The sequence below is a fragment of the Chlorocebus sabaeus genome, chromosome 29 (genome assembly GCF_047675955.1).
Source record: "Chlorocebus sabaeus isolate Y175 chromosome 29, mChlSab1.0.hap1, whole genome shotgun sequence".
Taxonomy (NCBI): Eukaryota; Metazoa; Chordata; class Mammalia; order Primates; family Cercopithecidae; genus Chlorocebus; species Chlorocebus sabaeus.
The window spans coordinates 15,983,209-16,007,614 of record NC_132932.1 but is presented as its reverse complement, the minus strand read 5'-3'; the positions used below and the strand labels follow the sequence as shown (position 1 = coordinate 16,007,614).

The window sequence follows — 24,406 nt, the reverse complement described above, 5'->3', positions numbered from 1 at the left end:
AGAGGCCACAGACGGCTTCCAATATAAAGACAAAAGTGTTGAAGGCCCAGCATATGTGAGTCTGTACCCTAAACGATTTATTAGGATAGTTTAATATTTTTTGAGATAGGGTCTGGCTCTGTCGCCCAGGCGACACTTTGGGAGGCTGCGCTCTTGGATCACTGCAGCCTCTGCCTCCCGAGTAGCTGGGATTACAAATGCACACCATCACACTCTGCTCAGTTTTTTTTTTTTTTTTTTTTTTTTTTTTTTTTTTGGTGTTTTTAATAAAGAAAGGGTTTTGGCCGGGCACGGTGGCTCAAGCCTGTAATCCCAGCACTTTGGGAGGCCGAGACGGGCGGATCACGAGGTCAGGAGATCGAGACCATCCTGGCTAACACAGTGAAACCCCGTATCTACTAAAAAATACAAAAAACTAGCCGGGCAAGGTGGCGGGCGCCTGTAGTCCCAGCTACTCGGGAGGCTGAGGAAGGAGAATGGCGTGAACCCGGGAGGCGGAGTTTGCAGTGAGCTGAGATCCAGCCACTGCACTCCAGCCTGGGCAAGAGAACCAGACTCCGCCTCAAAAAAAAAAAAAAAAAAGAAAAAGAAAGGGTTTTGCCATGTTGCCCAGGCTGGTCTCAAACCCCTGACTTCAAGTGATCCACCTGCCTGTCTCCCAAAGTGCTGGGATTACAAGCTTGAGGCACCATGTCTGGCGAGTTTCTTGATTAGCTTCCTAGGCTTACTCTTTGTCCCTCCAATAGGATTAAGAAGCAATTCATTGGGCCCTGGTTGGGGAATCCACTGGATTCCTTCCATGGAGGTGGCTTTGCCACTGTGAAGCTCCATTGCACACTCACCCATGCCCAGCTCACACCCATACTCATCCACACTCAGAGACTCCCACCCACAGCAGCCCTCCCTGCCCAAGGACAGGGCACACAGTGGAGTTCTACACACTTTTATTGGAGGGGCAGGCCTGATAGCAGGCTCAGGCCACGCTCACAGCTGGTGAGGCTGCTGATGTGTGTGCCCTTCAGGATGCCTCAGGATCCACAGGCTGTGTTGGGATGCACCTTCCCCATTCCCAGCTGACTACAGTAGTACAGAGAAAGGGCCCCTCGCAGTGAGGCTGCAGGCAGTGCTGGCCAGGCAGGGCTGTGTGACTGAACGTGGCCGCTGACTCAGAACAGAGGACATCCTAGGGCAGCAAGCGAGGAGGGGCGAGAGTACTGGGCATGCCAGCCACCACCAGCCAAAGCTGCTTCTGTCCTTGCTCTCTGTGCCACAATAGGTAGCATGTGCATGAGCCTTGGGCCCAGGGACAGCCCCCTCACTCTCCATCTTGGTTGGGTTGGATAAGCCCATATTCCACTGCTTTGTCCAGGCAGGCTGCAGCAGCCCTTGTGACAGGGCTCTGGTCACCCTTAGCTAGCACTGACAAGATCTCCATCATCTCACTCTCCATCAGGGTGCTGGCAATCTGCCTTGAGGCCTCCACCATGTTCAGCACCACCACGGCACCCCGGTGCTGCAGCTCCTGGTTAGAACTCAGAAGCAGGGCCTGCAGGATCTCCAGCCAGTGTGTGGTCTGTGAGAAACAGGGTAGATATGACCCCCAAGCAACAGGCTCAAACTTGGCAAGGGACACACCCACATACCCTAGGACTGCCCCCTTCAGCTGCCACCATGCTGGGAGTTCCTGGTCCGTCCCCACTCCCCCACTGAGAAGAGGCACTGACCACTTGGGGAATGCGGCTGCAGAGCATGGGCCGCATGGAGGTGAGCATGGCCAAGCCCCCAGCAGCCGCCCGCTGTAGCAGCTCATCATCCTCTCCACTGTACAGCACCAGCAGCTTCAGCCGGTCATTGCCCTGGGCTTCGAAGAGGTCCTGCACCTGTGGCCAGATGTGGGGAGTGGACCAAGTCAGCTGGGTGCAAAGCCCAGCCAGGGCACAGGTACCTCTGCATCCCCACCTGTCATGAGCACCTGGATCAACCCTTACCTCCTTGCTCATGGCCAAGTTACACATGCACTCTGTGGCTGCCCGGCGGATCATCTCATGCTCCTCAAACATGTAGCCTTCTATCATGGGCACAGCCTTCTCCTTCAGGATCTTCTGCCTGCAGGGCCACAGGAGGAAGCAGCAGGGATACAGTTTGGATGTTGTCCCTTCTAACCCTCATGTTGAACTGTAATCTCCAGTGTTGGAGGTAGGGCCTGATGGGAAGTGACTGGGTCATGGGATGGGTCCCTCATGGCTTGGTGCTGTCCTCGTGATAATGAGTTCTCATGAGATCTGGTTGTTTAAAAGTGTGTGGCATCTCGGTCGAGTGTGGTGGCTCACACCTGTAATCCCAGCACTCTGGGAGGCCGAAGCAGGCAGATGACTTGACGTCAAGAGTTCGAGACCAGCCTGGCCAACATGGTGAAACCTTGTCCCTACTAATAATACAAAAAAAAATTAGCTGGGCGTGGTGGTGCGCACCTGTAGTCCCAGCTACTTGGGGAGGCTGAAGGAGGAGAATCGCCTGAACCCAGGAGGTGGAAGTTGCAGTGAGCCAAGATCATGCCACTGCACTCCAGCCTGGGTGACAGAGGGAGACTCCATCTCAAAAAAAAAAAAAAAAAGTGTGTGGCATCTCCCCCCACTGTCTCTTCCTCCTCCTTTCACCAGGTGACGTGCCTGCTCCTGCTTTGCCTTCTACTATGAGAAAAAGCTCTCTGAGGCCTCCTCAGAAGCTAAGCAAATGCTGATGCCATACTTATACAGCCTGTAGAACCATGAACCAATTAAACCTCTTTTCTTTATAAATTACCTAGTCTCAGGTATTCCTTTACAGCAATGCAAGAACAGACTAACACAGGCAGCATCATCAGAGTTTCTACATCCGCTCCACCCTTGCACCCACACTCTCATGCAATCAAGTCCTGGGCTGAGGATTTCTCTTGGCAATGTCTAAGGACCCTCTTGCACCAGACAGGAACTACAGTGCTTCTTAGCCTTCTAACCAGGCCTGGGAAATAGCATAGGATTGTGGAAAATACTCAAAATTAGGAGGCAGAAGACCAGGGTGGTTGTGATGGTGAGGTTAACGCCTAACATTTGAGGGTTTTTGCTTTTGTGTTTTTTTGAGGCAGGATCTCACTCTGTCACCCTGGAGTACAGTGGCATGATCACAGCTCACTGCTGTAGCATTGATCCCCCAGGCTCAAGTGATCCTCCTGCCTCAGCCTCTCTAGTAGCTGGGACTACAGGTGCATGCCACCACACCTTGCTAATTTTTTTTCCAACTGTTAAGTTCAGCGGTACATGTGTAGGATGTGCAGGTTTGTTACATAAGTAACCGTGTGCCATGGTGTTTTACTGCACAGATCATCCCATCACCCAGGTATTAAAAGCCCAGCATCCATTAGCTATTGTTCCTGATGTTCTCCTTAATTTCTTTTTTAAATAGGGACGAGGTATTACTACATTGCTCAGACTGGCTTGAACGTCTGGGCTCCAGTGATCCTCCTGCCTCATCCTCCCAAAGTGTCGGGATTACAGGCGTGAGCCACCGTGCCCGGCCTCATCTGAGTATTTACCCTGACCAGGCACCTGGATCATCTTACTTAATCCTCACCATGGCCCTACGGTAAAGGTGCTAGTGTGATCATCATCACTACTGTTCTGCAGAATAGGAAACGGGCTAAGTAATGAGTAATATGTTCAAAGTCACAGTTAGTAATAAAACTAAAACATGCTGGCCGGGCGCAGTGGCTCATGCCTGTAATCCCAGCACTTTGGGAGGCTGAGGTGGGCAGATCACAAGGTCAGGAAATCTAGAACAGCCTGACCAATGTGGTGAAACCATGTCTCTAGAAAAATACAAAAATTAGCTGGGCGTGGTGGCGTGCGCCTATAATCCCAGCTACTCAGGAGGCTGAAGCAGGAGAATCACTTAAACCTGGAAGGTGGAGGTTGCAGTGCGCTGGGATTGTACCACTGTACTCTAGCCTGGGCAACAGAGCAACACTCCATCTCAAAAAAAAAAAAAAAACTAAAACATGCTGATATGGCACAATGCTAGGGGCCAGGTACCCATGTAGTAAGTACTTTTAAGTGTATTTTCTCATTTTATTCTCCTCATCACTATGCCATGAGGTAGGTACTATAATCATCCCATTTCACAGAGGGAAAAACTGAGGCACAGCAGTTAAATAACTTGCCTGAGGTTACCCATTTGCAATCAGGGAAGCTAGGCAGTCTGACTCTAGAGTCTGCCGTGCCATGCTGCCTCTCGGCCTGTCTCCTCCTCTCTAATGATGCAGAGGAGTCACTGTGAGGCTCACAGAAGCCAATGACCGGGGAGCATTTCCCACTGTGTAAACTGCTGTGGGGGATATTCCAAATCCTGATGCCTGGTCCAGGCCCCGCAATCCCAAGGGACCTTACCGGAGCCTCTCGCTGATCCCGGCCAGGTTTGTTAGGGCCATGAGCGCCTCGAAGTTCTGTAGGCCTGAGCAGTTGAGGTGCAGCAGGGAGACAAGGGGCCGGACCACCTCATAGATCTGCAACATGCACCCACCTGTCGGGTACTTGCTGCAGGCCCCACAAGCCCCACCAACTCTGCAGGGAGGAGCCCACCCCTAAGAGAGTACTGCTGTCCTCCCTGCCCCAGGGTTTGGCAAAGTTGAAACTTTCTGCTGGTCCCAAAGGGGAGCTACAGCCCAGCCCACAGGCCATCAGGGACAGAGGGAGTAGAAAGGCCGGGGCAGGAAGATACGCACCCGCTCACCAGGGAAGGTCATCTCGGGGTTGGAGGTGATGGTGAGCTTGGCAAGGGCCTGGGCTGCCTTTGTCTGCCCCACGTCCGTGCCTTCCAGGGCCAGCGGGATCAGTGCCTATAGGAACAAGCCCGTCACTGCTTAGGACATGCCTGGGAGTGTAAGACCCCAACCATCAGGCCCCCAGTCCCTGACCGTCCCACCTTTACCCTCCTCCCTCTCCCCAGGCTTGACTCCCTGTACAGACCCTCTGCACCCAAACACTTCCTGAAACACCTAATAAGGGATGGACATGGATTGTGCTGGGCACCAGGGCCATGGAGGTAAATGAGACAAAGGAATAGTAGAGCCTAGGACCTTCACAGCCACCAGTGTGGAGGGGCCAAGGAGCCTGCCTGCTTCCGTGTCACTCTCTCAGCGGGACAATGTTCCTCTGGCCATGAATGTTTTTCTGTCCCACATCTAACACCCAGCTCTAGCATGGCAGCTGCTGAGTCATGTTTTATAGGCTGACGGCTCAGCCATCAGGAAGGGGGGTGTAAACCAGCTTACCCTGCCGCCTCCCTGGGCAACCACAGTGCCTCGGTCCTCTACCTCTTCCACCAAAGCCAGGAAGACCCTGTGGGGAGAAGGCAGTGGTGCGCAGGCAGCTCTGGGACTCTGGCAGGCAGATGCTCCACTTCTGGGCCCAGCAAGGACGGCAGCCAGGCAGGCAGCCCCTGTCGCTCTAAGAGGCCCACAGCACTGGAACCTACACCCTCTGGAGCCACATCCGCAGCCCTGAGGCTCAGGAGTTGGGAAAGGTTGGCTCCCACCAAGGCTGGCTTACCTGGAGAGCAGCTCTCTGCAGGAACTGGTCAGCACAGGGCTCTCCGTCTTCACCATGCACGCCATGGCCGACACCACACCTGCCGCCAGCAGCTTCTTCACCCGAGCCCGCACAAAGCTCGGCTTGTCCTAGGGGAGCAGACAGCTTAGGAGAGGGGCCTGGACTGACTCACAGAGAAAGGGGGACCCTTCTCACAGCAGCAGTTGAGGAACTGGGAAATAAAACAGCCAGACAGGCCAGGCGCAGTGGCTCATGCCTGTAATCCCAGCACTTTCGGAGGCCGAGGCGGGCGGACCACGAGGTCAGGAGATTGAGACCATCCTGGCTAACACGGTGAAACCCTGTCTCTACTAAAAATACAAAGAATAATCCGGGCTTGGTGGTGGCCACCTGTAGTGCCAGCTGCTCAGGAGGCTGAGGCAGGAGAATGGCGTGAACCCGGGAGGCAGAGTTGCAAGTGAGCCAAGATCACACCACTGCACTCTAGCCTGGGCGACAGAGCAAGACTCAAAAAATAAAAATAAAAAATAAAAAATAAAATAAATAAATAAAACAGCCAGACAAAGGGAAACAAACTGGCTTAAAAGGGAGGCTGTTGGCTGGGTGCAGTGGCTCACGCCTATAATCCCAACACTTTGGGAGGCTGAGGTGGGCGGATCACGAGGTCAGGAGATCAAGACCATCCTGGCTAACACAATGAAACCCCATCTCTAGTAAAAATACAAAAAAATTAGCTGGGTGTGGTGGCGGGCGCCTGTAGTCCCAGCTACTCAGGAGGATGAGGCAGGAGAATGGCGTGAACCCGGGAGACAGAGCTTGCAGTGAGCCGAGATTGCGCCACTGCACTCCAGCCTGGGCGACAGAGCGAGACTCCATCTCAAAAAAAAAAGAAAGAAAAAAGAGAGGTTTTCTGCTGTGGATACCCTGGGTTAGCTGGTCCCCATGGTGGGGAACCCTCCAGCCCCTCTGGCGGCCCCTCACCTTGGGGTGCTGCTCAGGCACGTGCTGCTTGGCATACTTGGCCAGCTCCACCATCTTGGGGTCAGGCTCCTCATAGTCATAGCTGTTGGTGCAGTTCACCAGCGCCGAAGCCACCGCAAAGAGCACTGACCTCTCCTCAGACTGCCAGGACAGAGAGGCATTCACATGGGCATCCCGGGGCAGAGCAGCACTCAGATAAATGCTGTCCAGGCCCAGGCCCCCAGTTCCACCCTCAGCTGGGACCCTTGGATACAGGATGAATTCAGAAAGCTCCCCAGGCCCCAGATTTTGGGAGCTTACAAACTTGACCTCCCCAGCTCCTCCAAGAAGAACGTCCTTGCTAACACCACTGGTGCTGGCCAACGTGCCCACACTACACGGAGAAGCCACTCAGTCACCAGCCCTCCTCCCTGGAGTCAAAAGACCCCATTGGCCAAGCCCTGCCATGAAAGCCTGATAAGCTCCAATCCTAGACAGTGTCTCCAGGCTGACAGCAGGAACCACAGAGCTACCTTGCTGAGCTGGAACAGAGCCTTCAGAGCAGCCGCATCCTCCACAAACTCTTCCTTCACGTCGGCATCAAAGGTCAGGTAAGCCAGGCCCTCCACTGCCCAGCGCCGAGTGCCTGCATCGATCTGGTCATTGCACAGCCACCTGGGGACATGCAGGATAGTGGACAATCCTCAGGATTGGGGGTAGGGAGGAACACACCAAGGCCAAGGGGGAAAAACCAAGGGTTTGGGCATCCTTTCAATGTATAGAAGCAGTTCACGTACCAGGATCCAGACTGCAGCCCCTGCCTAAGCCAGAGAGCAGGACAGGGAGGAGGCCCCAACTCCCACCCAGACCCTCGTGTCTTAAGATCTATCCCACAGGTGGGGGACCACAGCAAGGCCAGACGACTCACTTTCGACACTGCTTAGCCAGTTTGAGAGTGGAGCCTTCAGCAAACTGCTTCATGCTGAAGTCGGTCCCTCCAGCCGAACCAAGCTTACAGAGTCCCTGGAGGAAGAGGGCAAGACCAGTTGGCCTCTGGGGAAGGAGGCAGGAGCTAAGCTCCTCCATACCTGGCTTGGACTCCCTCCCTGGCACTCTGCCATGGCCCACTGGAGGCTACACAGACAAATCAGCACCCTCTCCCTCCAGACCACCACCCAGAGCATGTGGCAGCAAAATCAGCTAGTGGGTGGCCACATGACACAGCATCTGCAGACACTGACGTGCTGGCCACTGGACCGTCATGGGCCCAACCCCTTCCCAGGCCACACTGAGAATGGCTCTGTTTCCTTCCATGTCGCACAAAGAAGCCCTCTGCAGGTGTAGTGGAGAGGTGTGTGGGGAGAGGACACGTGCTTCAGCCACAGCCACAATCCTTATGGGATGGAGAAATCCAGGACTGAGTGCCCCATGGAGGAAGACCAGCTTCCACAGGGTGCACAGCCACAACAGGCTCATGGAGGGCCAGGTAGTCCCCAAACCCCCAAACCACCAGCTCCCGGGAACGCTGCATGACCCCTGTAGGCCCAGGCTTAAGCCCTGTGGTGGGAGGAGCCATGCCCACATCTCTGGCCACAACAAGGCCCAGAATCTCATTCATTCATTCATTCATTCATTCATTCATTTTAGAGAGGGTCTTGCTCTGTTGCCCAGGCAGAAGTGCAGTGACATGGGTGGCTCACTACAGCCTCAACCTCCTCAGCTCAAGTCCTCCTGTCTCAGCCTCCCATGTAGCTGGACCTACAGGCATGCACTACCAAGTCTGGCTAATTTTTTTAGAATTACAATATTCCTTATTTTCATCTAGAGTGTGCTGGGACCGCACCCTGCAATACCAGCTGGACCAGGACCCCTTCCTGGCTGCCTGCCCACCCACCCCAGGCCCACCGTCTCACCACCAGCGCCCGGATGCGGATGCTGTCCTTCTCACTGCGCTTATATAGGTCCTTCAGCAGTGAGACACCATTGGCAGTGATGAATGAGGCCCGCTTAGCCTTGCCGGCTGCGTGGATCAGAGCTTCCACGGCCACCAGCTGCTCCTCCTCCTGCTCAGAGGCACACAGAGCAATCACACTCTCCATGACACCGCTCAGCTCCAAGGCCCGGTTGCCAGCGTCACACGGGCCCTGCAGGAGGCAGGACACCGTCTGGATGGCCCGTAGCTTCCCGGCCAGCCCTTGGCCCTCAAACCAGCTCCTGAGGGGCACAGGGTGACAGTTGTCACACCAAGGCCAACATAAAGGGACTCTTCTTTCCTCCCTTCCCCTCCACTGGCCAGGCACCTGCACTACTTGGGCAGAAACAGCAGGAAAGTTGCCAATGGGAGGACTAGGACGTTTCCACCTGGACAATAGTGGCTGATTTTCTTTATCGACACTTTCATTCGAGCATAGTATCTTAGTATCTTTCATTAGATACATAGTATCTAACACAGGTTACTCCCACATCACCATTGATGTCCCTTCCTGGACTTAAGCTCTGAAATGATTCTGCTTATTTCATAATTTATCATCAGTTTTCTCTCCAACAGCTGTAAGTTCCTTTGATTTTTGTTTTTTTCTTTTTTTTTTTGAGACAGAGTCTCACTCGGTCCCCAAGGCTGGCGTGCAATGGCGTGATCTCGGCTCACTGCAACCTCCACCTCCTGGGTTCAAGCGATTCTCCTGCTTCAGCCTCCCAAGTAGCTAGGATTACAGGCATCCACCACCACACCTGGCTAATTTTTTTTATTTTTAGTAGAGATGGGGTTTCACCATGTTGGCCAGGTTGGTCTCGAACTCCTGACCTCAGGTGATCCACCTGCCTCCACCTCCCAAAGTGCTGGGATTACAGGCGTGAGCCACCGCGCCCTGCCTATAATCTCGTTTAAGAATAAGGACTGTTGCCCAGGCACAGTGGCTCACGCTTGTAATCCCGGCACTTTAGAAGACCAAGGCAGGCAGATCACCTCAGGTGTGAGGTCAGAGTTCGAGACCAGCCTGGCCAACATGGTGAAACCCCATCTCTATTAAAAATACAAAAATTAGCCGGGTGTGGTGGTGAGCACCTATAATCCCAGCTACTTGGGAAGCTGAGGCAGGAGAACTGCTTGAACCTGGGAGGGTGGAAGTTGCAATGAGCCAAGATCATACCATTGCACTCCAGCCTGGGCAACAAGAGCAAAACTCCATCTCAAAAAAAAAAAAAAAAATTCCCAGCACTTTGGGAGGCCAAGGCAGGTGGATCACCTGAGGTCAGGAATTCGAGACCAGCTTAACCAACATGGAGAAACCCTATCTCTACCAAAACTACAAAATTAGCTGGGCGTGGTGGCGCATGCCTGTAATCCCAGCTACTCAGGAGGCTGAGGCAGGAGAATTGCTTGAACTCTGGGAGGCGGAGGTTGTGGTGACCTGAGATCGTGCCATTGCACTCCAGCCTGGGCAACAAGAGTGAAACTCCGTCTCAAAAAAAATAATTAGGACCGTCATGTTTCACCTGTGTGAGAACAGATGCGTAGGAAGTGCTTGGTAAACCCAGTACGTGCTTGATGGCATTTGTTGCATTACTGGAACATTGATTTTAGAAAGAACCTCCCCGGGGAGGCCACTTTGGAACAGGAAGTGGGCCTTGGGGCCATTTTCCCTTCGTCCAGCCCCCAACTAGTCCTCCCTAAGCCTACTCTTTCTGCTGGAAACCTTTCATTTCTGCCCCTCCTCAAGGAGTCAGAACTTTTTTGCTGGAATCCCTGGCAACAGGAGGTGAAACAGACTTCCTTACTTGATGTAGTTTTCACAGAGTCGGTGGAAATTCTCCCTCTCCGCATCACACTTGAGGTCATCAAAGAGCTTGCTGAGGAGAATGGAAGCGCTCATGCGGCTGTTCGCGGTCACTGCAAGCTCCCCAGGAGGGTCCTGTAGAGAGCCCCCAACTTCCAAAATCTTTTTCAGACCTGAAAAGACACCCCATTTCGAAATTAGAACACTAGTTACAACCCCTACAAGTAAAAGGAAGAGGCTTCCTAGGAGATGCGGAGAAAAGCAAGACAAGAAGGCTACAGAGTTCTGACAACTGCGTCCAGGGCAGCCCAGAGAATCTGCTTAGCTGATCTGCTACCTAAGGGAGGCAGCTATAGGATCGGGAAGGACCTCAGAAGTGAGGCCTGCATGCCAACCCTGCCCCTGGGGCCAAATGCTCTGGAGCTTTGAGGTTCCTCATCTGTAAAACTAAGGGGAAAGGAATATCCACACCTCATAGGATCATTGTGAACACAATATCCACACCTCACAGGATCATTGTGAAAGGCCCTGCTCATGCAGGGCCTTTGCAGAGCTTTTCTTATTTATCTTTTTTTTTTTTTTTTTTGAGACAGTCTCGCCCTGTTGCCCAGGCTGGAGTGCAATGGCGCGATCTCGGTTCACTGCAACCTCCGCCTCCTAGGTTCAAGCGATTCTCCTGCCTCAGCCTCCAGAGTAGCTGGGATTACAGGTGCGTGCCACCATGCCCGGCTAATTTTTCGTATCTTTTAGTAGAGATGGGGTTTCACCATGTTGGCCAGGCTGGTCTCAAACTCCTGATCTCATGGTCTGCCCACCTCGGACTTCCAAAGTGCTGGGATTATAGGCACGAAGCACCGCACCCAGCTCTTATGTTTTAGGGGAAAAGAGAGATGAATTGATATATCTACCTTTATTTTTTCCTCTAAGTATGGAAGTAATACATGCTCACTAAAAAAAAAAAAAAAAAAAAAAAAAAAACAGGGGCCAGGCGCAATGGCTCATGACTGTAATCGCAACACTTTGGGACACCAAGGTGGGTGGATTGTTTGAGGTCAGGAGTTCGAGACCAGCCTGGCCAATATGGTGAGATTCCATCTCTACTAAAAATACAAGAATTAGCCAGGCATACTGATGCGTACCTGTAATCCCAGCTACTCGGGAGGCTCAGGCAGGAGAATTGCTTGAACCTGGGAAACGGAGGCTGCAGTGAGCTGAAATTGTGCCACTGTACTCCAGCCTGGGCGACAGAGTGAGACTCCATCTCAAAACAAAAAAAGATACAGAAAGCTAATCCAGCCTCTCTGCTAAGCTGCTTGCAGGCCCATTCAATGTGCATGTATCTGCACGCACATATGATAGAAGAGTCTAACTTTGAGCCCCCTAAGGGTAGCGCCTATGTCTAATAGGTGTTGCAAGAGCTGAATCCCATTGCTCTGGAAGATCTTCTCAGTTCCAGCATCCTCCTAGGCCAAAGGACGCACTTCAGTGCAGACACATGGCTGGAGATAATCACAACTTTTCTTCCTTTTTTTTTTTTTTTTTTTTTTTTTGAGACAGGGTCTCCCTCTGTTGCCCAGGCTGTACTGCAGTGATGCAATCATAGCTCACTGAAGCCTTGACCTCCCAGGGTTAAGTAATTCTCCCACCTCAGTCTCTGGAGTAGCTAGGACTGCAGACGCACACCACCATGCCCAGCTAATTTTTTAAATTTTTCAGAGAGACAGGGTCTCGCTATGTTGCCCAGGCTAATCTCAAACTCCTGGCTTCAAGTGACCCCCTGCCTCCCAAAGTGCATCATCCACCATGCCTGGCCCCACTTACAACTTTTCTTACTACTCCTAAGGATAAACAAACTTCAGCTGCCCAAGCAAGTTTTTGTGAACTATATCACCTACCTTGGTCAATGACCCAGAGGGTGAGGCTGTTGTTGGGGTCCTTGAGAGACTTCCGGGGCACTGCTTTAATCAGGAGGGACAGGGCATTGTCTCGGCCTTGGCCAGAGACCCCCACCTCTGTCAGCAGATCTAAGAGGTTACTGATGAGGACCTTCAGCTCCCGGGCAGGATCTGGCAACAAGAAGACATCAGTGGGCTCCACAGCAGCCCAGCCCTGTTTGACCCTTGAACTTCAACAAACCAGGGAGACACAGGGAAGGGGGGATCCACATCCCAGGCTCCAGACTGAGCTCCAGCTTTGTCCTGAGACACTTTGGCTGCTGAGAATCTAGAGTAAAATAATGTCACCAAACCGTATTCCAAACAACCTGCAGCTCCAATTCTAGTCCCCAAAAAACTGGCCTGGCTGGCTCAGCCCCATCCCTTCCATGACAGTAACATCCTAAAGACCCCAGACCTGCTTCCACTCACCCACAATGATGGCGCCTTCTTTGCCTTGGAATCCCTTTTTGACACCTTCCTTGAGGGCATCAAACATAACCTGCAGTAGGTGGCAGGCAGCCAGGGACACAGCGTGGTTTTCCACACCCAGGATGGAGACTACTCGCCGAGTTCCCAGTATGCTCAGGGTTGCCACTGTCTGGGGTGGGAGAGGTGGACAGAAGCTTCCAGTTGGTCAAGGGCAGCCACAGATATCCCTAACTGTAAGTTAGAGAATATGGCCAGAAGGAGAGAATTGGGTGGAAGGCCCAGCTCCAGGTGAAAACAAGACAGAACAGACGGCATGACCCAGGGTAATGGCAGAATAATTTTGTTAGAAAGACTTCCTAAAGGAAACATTCCAGAGCAATGCCCTACTACCTCTCCTTGGCGCCACAGAAGACACAGTATACTGTGACCCTGGGAGCAGTTGCTTCAGCTCATGTCTCCCCAAGAAAAAGACCTAAACCTAGACAAAGCTACCTGACCACAAGGCTTAATGGTCTAGTTCTTCCCCAATCTAAACCCTGAGGTTCTTTCCACACCCTGGGGATGTGGATGTGCACAGAATGGGCCCATGAGACCTCTCCACCCCGTTTCTAAGCTGGAGAACCCTAGAAGGCCTGCTTGGTTCACTGAGCCCTGATCCTGACTGCTTCCACTTAGCAGCTGAGTGTCCTTGGCCAAGACTGTGAACTGGGATGGACCAGAAGGCAGGAGGGAACAGAATGCATATGCTTTTACCAATCTTAGCCTTGTGAGACCCAGAATGCAGCCCAAGCTCAGCCTAAAGAGATTTCATTGACTATTTCACAGTTCCACTCCTATCTAGGAATTGTGGGCTCCCCTAAAAGCAACCAAGGGTCTAGTCTTTGGTTCCCTCTCCCCTGGAGCAAGCCAGCTCAGGTAAGAGGGGGACGTGGACTTCACCACACTGGCCCAGGAGCAGGACCGTTCTTGCTGAACTGTCCATGCTGGGCCACCACCATCCGTGCTGAGAATCATGTTGGGGCCAAGCCCTACGTGTCTGGTCACTGTCTCAATGGTAAAGAGATGCTGTGGTGGCCAGGCGCAGTGACTCACGCCTGCAATCCCAACACTTTGGGAGGCTGAGACAGGCGGATCACAAGGTCAGGAGATCAAAACCATCCTGGCTAACACGGTGAAACCCCATCTCTACTAAAAATACACAAAAATTAGCCGGGCGTGGTGGCGGATGCCTGTAGTCCCAGCTACTCGGGAGGCTGAGGCAGGAGAATGGCATGAACCAAGAAGGCGGAGCTTGCAATGAGCCGAGATTGTACCACTGCACTCCAGCCTGGGCGACAGAGTGAGCCTCCATCTCAAAAAAAAAAAAAAGATGCTGTGGTGACATCACTGACCACATCACTCACTATGAGGACTCTCTGCTCCAGAGGAAATGACAATTTGATCTTTAGAGCAAGGACAAGTGCCCTTTTCTGGGCAATGAGCTTGCTTGTGCCATATGGACATTGAAGGAGTCAATGACCAATGTGTTTTTGGGAGTTGGCTGCAGGAAAGCTGGGGCTCACACTTGTAAGCCCCCCACAAAGCAAGTGCTTGGGGTACCCCAGGACTATTTTTGCTCTTGCTAGCCCCACTTCATCCTAATTTATGTTGGTCTTTTTCACCCCATTTTTATTTTTTCTCTCTTGTTACACGTATCTCCTTGTACTCTGCCTTAAGTTCTTTTTGTCTGTTTGTTTGTTTTTTTGAGATAGTCTCGCTCTGTCACCCAGGCTGGAGTGCAGTGGCATCATCTCGGCTCACTGCAACCTCCACCTCCTGAGTTCAAGCAATTCTCGTGCCTCAGCCTCCTGAATAGCTGGGATTACAGGCGCACGCCACCACGCCTGGCTAATTTTTTTATTTGTAGTAGAGATGGGGTTTCTCCATGTCCCCCAGGCTGGTCTTAAACTCCTGACCTCAAGTGATCCACCTGCCTCAGCCTCCCAAAGTGCTGGGATTACAGGTGTGAGGCACCATGACTGGCCTAAGTTCTTTTTAGAATAAGATAAGGGGTAGAGGGTGGGTGGAAGAGTGGATGGATGGATGGATGGGCAGATGGGTGGATGGTCAGATGAGCAGATAGGTGGACGGAGGGACGGATGGACAGACAAAGGGACTGAAGCAGTAACCAGCCTCTCCACTCCACCTACCCGTGACTGATGCTCAGAGCAAATGCCAACCAGTGTACGCAGAGCTGCCAGCATGAGGTCAGTCTCTCCCGTGTCCAGCAGACGTTGCAAGAGCTGAACCCCATTGCTCCGGAAGATCTTCTCTGCTCCAGCATCCTCCCTGGCCAGCACCACCAGGTTCTGAGAAGCCTACGTCAAAGGAAGTACATTATAATGTTGACACTACACGTAGCATAGGACGCAGCACTGGTGAGCAGGGGCCCTGAGCCCCAGACCTCACTGCTTCCACTTCACAGTTGAGTGATCATGGCCAAAAAATAACCTCTCTGAAGTTTAGCTTCCTCTGTAAGTACAGGGAAGAGCCTTCTCTCAGAATTGATGGTTAGAGCAAATGAGTCCCCAGCACAGCCTGAGGGGCTGGGACAGTGCCTCAGTTACCTCCGTACACCCAGCTCCTGGCACAGGGCTTGGCCAGCAAGGCACTCTGTGAACTCCTTGGTTCACGCTAAAGCCCCAGACCCTCAGACCTCCCATCCAGGCCCCATGAGCCCAGCTGCACGATTGGAGGAGCTGCAGAGCAGGGCAGCAGGGGCTTCTGGGGCCTACATGGGTGAAGGGTACTATGGATGGGTGGCTGTTGTGGGAGCTCACTTACTGACTCAGCCCGGGGCCTATACCTTTTGCTTTTTCTCAGTGCCCTTCTCTTCTGGGTCCAACAGTATTTGAAACATCTGTTCCACTTTGGCATCCGTCGAGGACATGTATCGCACCTAGACAAACCAACAAAGCATGGAAGAAATCATGGCTCTTGGCCAGAGACATCATATTCCCTATTCATTTGTCTCTAGCTCCTCACTCTGGGAGGCACAGTGAAGATGTCTAGGCTCAGGGCTAGCACCTAGCTACCCTGGGCAGGAAGAGACATGCCTGGCAGTGCCTCCTAAATTTCCCGCAGTTGTTTTTCTTTCTGAGCAATTTCCTGCTTGGGCAGCAGGGGAAGCGCCCATGCTGTAGTGCCTTTCAGGAGGGGAGGCATCCTGTCAGCTACAAAGCAACCCACTCACAGTGGTGCCATCTACGTTGTGGCAGTGTGAATGGGCTGCCCATGGCACTGAACTAAGCATTTATAACTCCTGCCAGGGAGCTGGCAGATTGTGAGGTAGTTGCTAACACTTCCTTTAGCTCCAGAAATCTCTTTAGACTGTTTTAAAAATAATCTGAGCTGGGCACAGTGGCTCACGCCTGTAATCCCAAAACTTTGGGAGGCCAAGGCGGATTACCTGAGGTCAGGAGTTCGAGACTAGCCTGGCCAACATGGTGAAACCCCGTCTCTACTAAAAATACAAAAATTAGCTGGGTGTGGTGGCAGACGCCTGTAATCCCAGCTACTCAGGAGGCTGAAGCAGGAGAATCGCTTGAACCTGGGAGGCAGAGGTTGCAGAGAGCAGAGATCCTGCCACTGCTCTCCAGCCTGGGTGACAGGGTGAGACTCTGTCTCAATAATAATAATCTGAATGGGCAAGATCATTCTAGGCCTACCCCCACCCCCCAGAGTCCTGGGCATAGATGGTGGCACAAGCCTAGCATGTGGGCCACCTGCCTTTCTCTCTCGCACCCATGGCAGCCATGACTAACCAGTCATAGCATATTCCCCTGCTCAGCTCAGGCAATCTGCTTCCTAATTCTTCTCAACATAGGATTCTGGGCAGCCACTGCCAATCAGAGTTGGCACTGAGAGAGAAAACCTATTTGCTTTCCCAGGTTTCAACATTTCAGTGAGGTGTCTGCCATCATGTTATCTGTTTCCACTGTGTCAGCATTTTAACATCAAATTATCTGGTGAATTTGAGCTTGGTTATAGTTCATAATGGTCTTTAGATTTTTTTCTCCTAATTTAAAAACATATATATTTTATACAACTTCTCTTTATTAAAAAAATATGAACAGGTGATGCAGTCTCCTTTGGAAAGTCCTCTCAATCCCATTCTTTTCCCCAGGGGTTGCAATGTTATCATTTTGATGTATATCTTTTAAAATGTTTTCCTAGGCCTGGCATGGTGGCTCATGCCTGTAATCCCAGCACTTTGGGAGGCCAAGGCAGGTGGATCATGAGGTCAGGAGATCAAGACCATCCTGGCTGGCATGGTGAAACCTCGTCTCTACTAAAAATACGAAAAAATTAGCTGGGTATGGTGGCAGGCACCTGTAGTCCCAGTTACTCTGGAGGCTGAGGCAGGAGAATGGCATGAAACCAGGAAGTGGAGCTTACAGTGAGCTGAGATCACGCCACTGCACTCCAACCTGGGCGACAGAGTGAGATTCAGTCTCAAAAAAATAAATACATAAAATAAAATATTTTCCTGAAAAAATAAAGAAACAAAAATGCATATTTGGCCCAGTGCCATGGCTCACACCTATAATCCCAGCAAGTTGGAAGGCTGAGGTGGGTAGATCCCTTGAGCCCAGGAGCTCAAGACCAGCTACCTGGACAACACAGTAAAACCCTGTCTCTACCAAAAATATAAAAATTAGGTGAGCGTGGTGACACGCATTGTCCCAGCTACTTGGGAGGCTGAGGTAGGAGGATCGCTTGAGCCTGGGAGGCAGAGGTTGTACTCCAGCATGGGTGACAGAGTGAGACCCTGTCTCAAAATACATAAACAAAAAAAATAAAAATAAAAATAAATTTTAAAAATAAAATATTTTCAGCTGGGTGCAGTGGCTCACACCTGTAATCCCAGCACTTTGGGAGGCTGAGGTGGGCAGATCACGAGGTCAGGGGCTCCAGACCATCCTGGCCAACACAGTGAAACCCTGTCTCTATTAAAAGTACAAAAACTTAGCTGGGCGTGGTGGCACGCCCCTGTAGTCCCAGTCCCAGCTACTTGGGGGGCTGAGGCAGGAGAATTGCTTGAACCTGGGAGGCAGAGGTTGCAGTGAGCTGAGATCACGCCACTGCACTCCAGCCTGGGCAACACAGCAAGACTCCGTTTCAAAAAATAAATAAATAAATACATAAATAAATTAAATTAAATATTTTCCTTTGTATTTACATACCCAAGTGTACCCACAGAAAAAATATAGCATTATTTTGCTATGCAGGGGATCATTAACATAAATGATATAATACTATATGTGTTATCATATATTTTTCTTCTTTTCTTTTTCGAAAGAGACAGGGCCTCACTCTGTCAGCCAGGCTGGAGTGCAGTGACACGATCATAGCTCACTGTAACTGCAAAATCCAGGGCTCAAAGGATTCTCCTGCCTCAGCCTCACAAGTAGCTGGGACTACAAGGGTGTGCCAACACACCTAGCTAACTTTTTAAGTTTTGGTAGCAACAGGGTCTCACTATGCTGCCCAGGCTGGTGTCAAAACTCCTAGCCTCAAGTGATCGTCCCGTCTTGGCCTCCCAAAGCACTGGGATTACAGGCATGAGACAGCATGCCCTGCCTATTTTGCTTTGTTTATTCAACGAGTGTCCCAGAGCTTTCCATTTCAATATGTGTGTATCTACCCATTCTCAGTAACTATATAAGAGTCTGTAGTAAGGACATTACCCAATTTATTCAGCCATTCCTCTATGGCTGGGCATTTAGGCAAGTTCCAAGCTTTTACTACAAAAAAGGCTGAAATAAACAGACACATGTCTACTTGTGCATGTGGGCAAGGTTTCTATGAGAGAAACAGCAAGAAGTAAACATATGGGATCAAAAGATACGCTCATTTCAAATTTGATATGCTAAAGTACTCTCCAAAAGAGCTGTACCAGCCTCACCACTGATGTGTCTGCCTCTCTCCTTCTCGAAAAGTATACAAACTTTTAAATGTCTGCCAAACAGACCTCCAAATCAACAGTAACACGCTGTCATCTTAATTTGCTTTTCCCTGGCCACAGGCAAGGTTAACCAGAATTCTATATGTTCACTTGCCATCAGTATCTCTTGTCTGGAGAACTGTGTCTGTACCCCTGGCCCAGATCCCTTCACCACCACAGGTCAAGCTTCCACCTCTCTGGGTCACTCACATACCTTCTCCTGAATCTGGCCCCCAATGTTCCGCAAGGCCTCCTGGAAAACTTTGTTCTTGGGCTCCAAGCTCACACATCTCTGCAGGTCAAGGACAGCCTGGTCCAGGCGGCCCAGCTTCTCTAGGGCTTGGCTCCGCCGGTAGAGTGCTTTGACATCCCCACCATCCTTTTCAATGGCTGAGCACAAACAGGAGCGCTGTCAGCACCCATGAGGCCACCATCTCCAGGCAAGAGCAGTAGGGAAAGATCTCGAGGAAAGGCCAGAAGAAGGTAGGGGGACGAATGTGGGGCTCGGTGCTTCAGCCTCAGAAAAGGTGAGGGTAGCTGCAGAAAAGGAAAGGCCCGAGGCAGTGGGAAAGAAAGAAGGCAGATGTGTCTCTGGGGCCAAAGGAGGAGAATGTGATGGTGCAGCAGTCCCAGAGTCCTTGCCCACCACAGAAGCCCTACAGCTCCACACGAGGGTCCACCATTCCCCTACCTTTGGATGCCTCTGTTTCTGCTTTGTCGTAATCTTCCTGTAAGAGAAAGACAGGAGCCTGAAAGAATGGTCATCTCCCTTTCGGGGCACTAATCAGGCAGCAGGGGTACTCTCGCTGTCCAAGGTCACCCGATCCCCCTTCACGCTGAGGTGCAAAAGACATCTGGCAAGCAGGGATGGCCTGGGAGCTTGAATTCCCAGCTGGGGCCCAGGCATCAGCTGAGATGGGCGAACTGGGGCCCCGGCAGGCGAGGGGAAGAGCGCCAGGCTCCCTTACCAGCTTGAGGTGGCAGGCGGCCCGGTTCCGGTGCAGAATGGCCTGGTCCTGGGGCGTCGCGTCCAGACCCAGGGCCTGAGTGTAGGCCCCCAGGGCGCCCTCGTAGTCTCCACATTTGAACAGCTCGTTGCCCTCTTTCCGCAGCTGCTCCACTGAGCTGGCCTGTAGAGAGAAAGGGGGCGGAAACGTCGGAGGGGGTTCGGGGCAGAGCCCTGGAGAAGAGGAGGGATGGGCACGAGCCTCATGGATGGGGAGAAGGAGGCCGGGGATGGTCAGGGCGTGTGCGAAGGGGTGATGGCGCGGGGATTGGGTACGCACCCCGGAGGTGGCCGACCGGGGCTCGGGGGTCCCTGGACCACTCACAGTCATCGCGGAGAGGTTGTCCCGTGCCCGCGCAGGCGCAGTCTCTGGGGCGGGACGAGTCTAGCTCCGGACGCTGCCGGGAGCTGCCCCGCCCCACTCTTGCGTCGGAGGTGGAGTCAGAAAGGGGCAAGGCTAAAGAGTTAGCGCGCCCGGGCAGGGGCGGGGCACTCGACTCTGGATCGCAGGTGCAGGCAAGCTCCGGGCGCGCCTAAGCTGTCCCCGCGGAGACCTGCAGGGAGTTCACGGCGGAAGACCCAGAGGGAGGCCTGCGGTGGCTCCAGCCCCGACCCCGGCCCCGATCGCAGCAGAAGTGCACAAGGTCTGCGGTCATCAGGGTCACAACCAGTAGGCTGTAGAGGCCCAGCACTAGGAGTTGTCCTGGGCCCCTGCAGGAGAGAAAAAAGTATCTGGATCCCGGCCCTGGCCGCGCTCTGGCTGCTGCGCTCTGTGGGAGTACAGAACCCCTGGGAGTCCGGAGAAAGCTCGGGACTCCATCCCCAAATAAGTGTAGTCTTACATACACACATTTGCATACGAATTTAGGAGCTCATCCTAGAGCCACCCATGGGCAGATTCGGGATGGCTCCCCATTACCCGCTTGCACAGCCCCCTGAACTTCTCCCTTGTAATTGTAATCATGATCTACATGATTTTCTGTTGCGGTCTGTCCCTTCACTAGTCTGTAAGTTACAAGCCTCCCACCCCATAATTTAGGAACAGAGCCCCAGTTATTGGAACACCCTGTCGATGTTCCAGTGGCTCCGGGGTTGGAGATCTCACCTGAGGATGGGCGGGGGCGGAAGAGCGGACAGGTTGACTTGGTACAGGGCCTCAAATTCAGCCCGGGTGCAGCAGGAGCCCCCTGCAGCCTGCAGGTGGCAGCAGTAGGCTTCCTCTGGAGAATCAGAGAGACGAGGGCAAAAGAAACCAGGGTAGTAGTGGCCATTGACATCCCGGGTGGTCTGGCACAAGTGAGGGTGGTGGACCACAGCTGAAGAGAGAGGTTGGGGGGCTAGAAATAAGCAGGAGGGATCTTTCCACAGCCCACTCCACCCCTACTGGAGAGTAAAAGAGATCAGCCCCTACCGGAAGAGCAGGCGCCCTTCCATTCATCCCCATCAGTTCCAGTTCCCAGGAATAGCCCATAGCACGATAGGCAGGTGGGCCACAGGGGTAAGTGCTGTACCTGAGAGAGAGGTTGACTGGACAAGGGTCACCCAGCTGAAGAGCAGCAGTAGCCCCAAGGATAGGCCTGTCAGCAAGGGGCCTGACCTTCTTCTCCAGATGCCCATGAGATTTCACCACCACCTCTGTCCTGGTCCTGGGAACTCTAACATCTCTCTTTCTAGGCCATGACTGCATACAATAAGGAAATAAAAATCAAAGCCCCAAGGCCCTCGGGCACCATTAATACAAGTCTGAAGCTTCTCTATCACAGGCTTTTAGAGAGAGATGACAGGGACTGGGTTTCCATCTCCTGTTGGAAAACGTGGGGCCTGCATTGCCAAACTGCTGAAGGAGAGAAGGCTCAAAGGACTAGAGGACAGAATGAGGGATGAGAGAGCAGCTGAGCCATTAGTATGAAGAACAAACAAGCATTTAGAGCCAAATATGTTTCTACCCATTCTCCAACTTCCAGGCTGCCACGGAAGCTCTGGGAATTCTGACCCTTCTATTTCAGGTCCCAAAGACCTCACTTCCAGCATGTGGGGCTTCCCTCCCTAACCTCTGCTACATGGCAACCACCAAGACTAGCTGAAAACCAAGGGTGAGTCCTTTATTAGCTTTTCCCCTGGGCCTCATCTGCCCCAGCTACCAGCCAGAACACAAAAGCTACCTGTCGGATTAGAGTATACTTAGCTAATAGGGAACCCCCTCTCACAGAGGAGTTCCATAGGGACCATCAGGTCTCTCTTACCCCTCAGCTGCCCTAAGACAGGGAATTTCTCCGGAAGGCTCAAGGCCACCAGCCAGCAGAATTAAATGTTATTCCAGTGCCTACCCAAGCCTGACAACATCATGCTCCCAGAACAGCAATGACAACACTCATCACCCCAGGGGCCCACAGAAGGTGCCTAGAGACTGAAATAGGAGCTCTCATGGCATAAGAAGGCAATGTGAATTTCTTCTGCAACACTGAGAACAAAGGCAGTTCCTGCAGAAACGTCACAGCTACCTGGGAGCCTAAGTCTGAAGCAATTAGGCAGGGCTCCCAGTGAAGGCTCTGATTTTTCAGGTCAGGCCCTAGGGTCTCCTGGGTCCAAAGGTGAGGCTCCCTTGCCCACAGAACCTGGCCCATCCCTGCAGGGAGAACTATTTTTAGAACACTTGGAGAGTTTTCAGAGCTTTGACAGGTTGAAGATTGTTCATGGGGGGAGCTTCTGGGAGAGGCTGTCTCTGACTCTGAAGGTAGGTGGATTGTCCTTTCTTCCCACTCCCATAGTCCCCTGAGCCTTCCCACCCTGGATTCAGCGCACTGTGAGACCACTGCCTTATTTCCTGTCTTCCTCTTTTTCACAGACGGTGGGCTCCAAGAGAGCCAGGCTTATGTTCTTTTTGCACCTCCAACAGAGTACATTGAGCTAGCGGCTGCGATGCTGAAGGCAGCTTTCCACATCGCTTGCTCTCTGCGCCGGGGCATGTCAGCTCTAGAGGAATTCATCTGGGGCAGGCCCAACTCAGCCCGCTGAATTAGCCTCCACGATCCCCGGGCCTCCCCGGCGCCAGAGGGCGCTGTAAACATTCCGTCCTGGCCCCCGCTGCCGCCGTCGCCCGCCCCATCAGCGCGATGGGCTCCGAGGCAGCCCAGCTGCTGGAGGCTGCCGATTTCGCTGCTCGCAAGCACCGGCAGCAGCGGCGGAAGGACCCCGAAGGGACCCCCTACATCAACCACCCCATCGGTGGGCTCGTCGGCCGCGGAGCACCGGCTGCGGCACCGGGGGTGGGGACTGGGAAGGAAACGTGGGGTGCGTGCACCTCATTGAGCACCTATTTTGTCCCGAACTTAGTGCGATATACCGTTTAAGCCTCGTAACAACTGGAGCGGTAGGCATGATCGTTCCCTTTGTCGGTTGACACCCAGAGGGTGAGGGACTTGACCAAGGTCACCCAGCTAGTGAGAGGCCAGGAGGGGCCACATCTGGCTCTCCAAAACCCACAACACACCGCCTTGGAGCTATCTCCGACCTGACTTCCTGCTTTGCCCCTCCCCATCAGGTGTGGCTCGGATCCTGACCCACGAGGCGGGAATCACTGACATTGTGGTGTTACAGGTAACTTTCCCCTTTCTCTGCCAGGAGTCTGGGATGGGGATCAGGGGCCCCATTCAGCAATGGGCATCCTTTCGCTGACATCTCAGGGCTAAGTGGGAACTTGTCCCCAGGCGGCCCTGCTCCATGACACGGTGGAGGACACAGACACCACCCTGGATGAGGTGGAGCTACACTTTGGGGCACAGGTGCGGCGCCTGGTGGAGGAGGTAACAGATGACAAGACTCTGCCCAAGCTGGAGAGAAAGCGGCTGCAGGTGGAGCAAGCGCCCCACAGTAGCCCCGGGGCCAAACTGGTGAAACTGGCAGACAAGCTGTACAATCTGAGGGACCTGAATCGCTGCACCCCAGAGGGTACGCTTTCCTATGGGCTCTAAGGGAAAGGGTAGGGGAGTGCCGCCTTCTGAAGACACAGGTTGATCAGTTCCCCTGAAAAACCCTGGGCATTCTTAATTCCCAAATTAATCCTACTGGACCACTATTTACTCTTCTTTCATACGGTAAAAATACAATAGCTGGGCCAAGGGGAAGTTTTCAGGACAGCTCATCCCATCAGGAACTCATGGCCTTGAACCAGGCTTGCCAGGAAGTGGGGAAAAGGCAGTGCTTTCCTTGACATCACGCTAGCAAGTTTCTGTCGACTCTTACGCAGGATGGTCAGAACATCGAGTCCAGGAATACTTCGAGTGGGCAGCGCAGGTGGTGAAGGGGCTTCAGGGAACAAACCAGCAACTGGAAGAGGCGCTAAAGCATCTGTTCAAGGAGCGGGGGCTGACACTCTGATCAGTGCTTGAAGCTGTCCAGAGGCACAACTCCAGCCTCATTCAGGCCGGAAAGGATTCATACACCATCTTTTCTGTGCCTCCCGAACTCCCTCCATCCTTCCCAGATACTACAGGCCAAAAAAAGACTTGCATTTTTTCTCAATCTGAAGGTCTCCTACTAACTAAGCTGAGCCCCGCGTGTGGGAATCAGATGTACCCATCCATCTGTGATGCACTCACTGCCTCTCCCCAAGTCTTGGGTCTATTTGCTATTTTGCATGGTGGGATCTCTGGCCCCTCAGGGACTTGAGATTATATAAGTACTAGTTCCTAAGACGTTATGGAAAATAAAAACTCTGGGTTAAGGTTTAA

General features: G+C 52.6%; 2 protein-coding genes across 4 annotated transcripts; one reads left to right on the top strand and one right to left on the bottom strand.

Moving 5' to 3' along the window:
- Positions 1-927: 927 nt before the first annotated feature.
- Positions 928-20,993, bottom strand: UNC45A (unc-45 myosin chaperone A). 2 transcript variants are annotated; one of them, XM_007990446.3, is made up of 21 exons: positions 20,782-20,993; positions 20,002-20,387; positions 19,639-19,800; positions 19,362-19,398; positions 18,885-19,060; positions 15,530-15,622; positions 14,874-15,041; positions 12,685-12,853; positions 12,214-12,384; positions 10,320-10,491; positions 8,456-8,756; positions 7,471-7,565; positions 7,076-7,217; positions 6,564-6,704; positions 5,583-5,710; positions 5,306-5,372; positions 4,757-4,870; positions 4,422-4,537; positions 1,989-2,106; positions 1,725-1,880; positions 928-1,573 (listed from the first exon to the last, which is right to left on the bottom strand). In XM_007990446.3, exons 2-21 carry the CDS (start codon positions 20,005-20,007, stop codon positions 1,316-1,318), a joined length of 2,790 nt encoding a protein of 929 aa, XP_007988637.2. In that variant the 5' UTR covers positions 20,008-20,387; positions 20,782-20,993; the 3' UTR covers positions 928-1,315. The 2 variants fall into 2 exon arrangements, with proteins under 2 accessions (XP_007988637.2, XP_007988636.3); XM_007990445.3 differs by lacking the exon at positions 20,782-20,993 and having other exon boundaries at positions 19,957-20,078.
- Positions 20,994-22,743: 1,750 nt separating this feature from the next.
- Positions 22,744-24,406, top strand: HDDC3 (HD domain containing 3). Of its 2 annotated transcripts, none has more exons than XM_007990441.3 (4): positions 22,744-22,967; positions 23,218-23,273; positions 23,384-23,624; positions 23,923-24,406. In XM_007990441.3, the coding sequence occupies exons 1-4, from the start codon at positions 22,790-22,792 to the stop codon at positions 24,051-24,053; spliced, it is 606 nt and encodes a 201-aa protein (XP_007988632.1). In that variant the 5' UTR covers positions 22,744-22,789; the 3' UTR covers positions 24,054-24,406. The 2 variants fall into 2 exon arrangements, with proteins under 2 accessions (XP_007988632.1, XP_007988633.1); XM_007990442.3 differs by having other exon boundaries at positions 22,746-22,901.

What these genes read in the sequence shown, in the direction of transcription:
- UNC45A (XM_007990445.3), bottom strand. Translation starts at nt 20,007, where the DNA reads ATGACTGTGAGTGGTCCAGGGACCCCCGAGCCCCGGTCGGCCACCTCC. An exon ending in GCTCTGAGCATCAGTCACGG is followed by an intron (nt 12,854 to 14,873) that starts GTAGGTGGAGTG and finishes CTCCCACCCCAG; the next exon opens with ACAGTGGCAACCCTGAGCAT. An exon ending in TGCCTGAGCAGCACCCCAAG is followed by an intron (nt 5,711 to 6,563) that starts GTGAGGGGCCGC and finishes CTGCTCCCCTAG; the next exon opens with GACAAGCCGAGCTTTGTGCG.
- HDDC3 (XM_007990441.3), top strand. Translation starts at nt 22,790, where the DNA reads ATGGGCTCCGAGGCAGCCCAGCTGCTGGAGGCTGCCGATTTCGCTGCT. An exon ending in CTGACATTGTGGTGTTACAG is followed by an intron (nt 23,274 to 23,383) that starts GTAACTTTCCCC and finishes ACTTGTCCCCAG; the next exon opens with GCGGCCCTGCTCCATGACAC. An exon ending in GAATCGCTGCACCCCAGAGG is followed by an intron (nt 23,625 to 23,922) that starts GTACGCTTTCCT and finishes ACTCTTACGCAG; the next exon opens with GATGGTCAGAACATCGAGTC.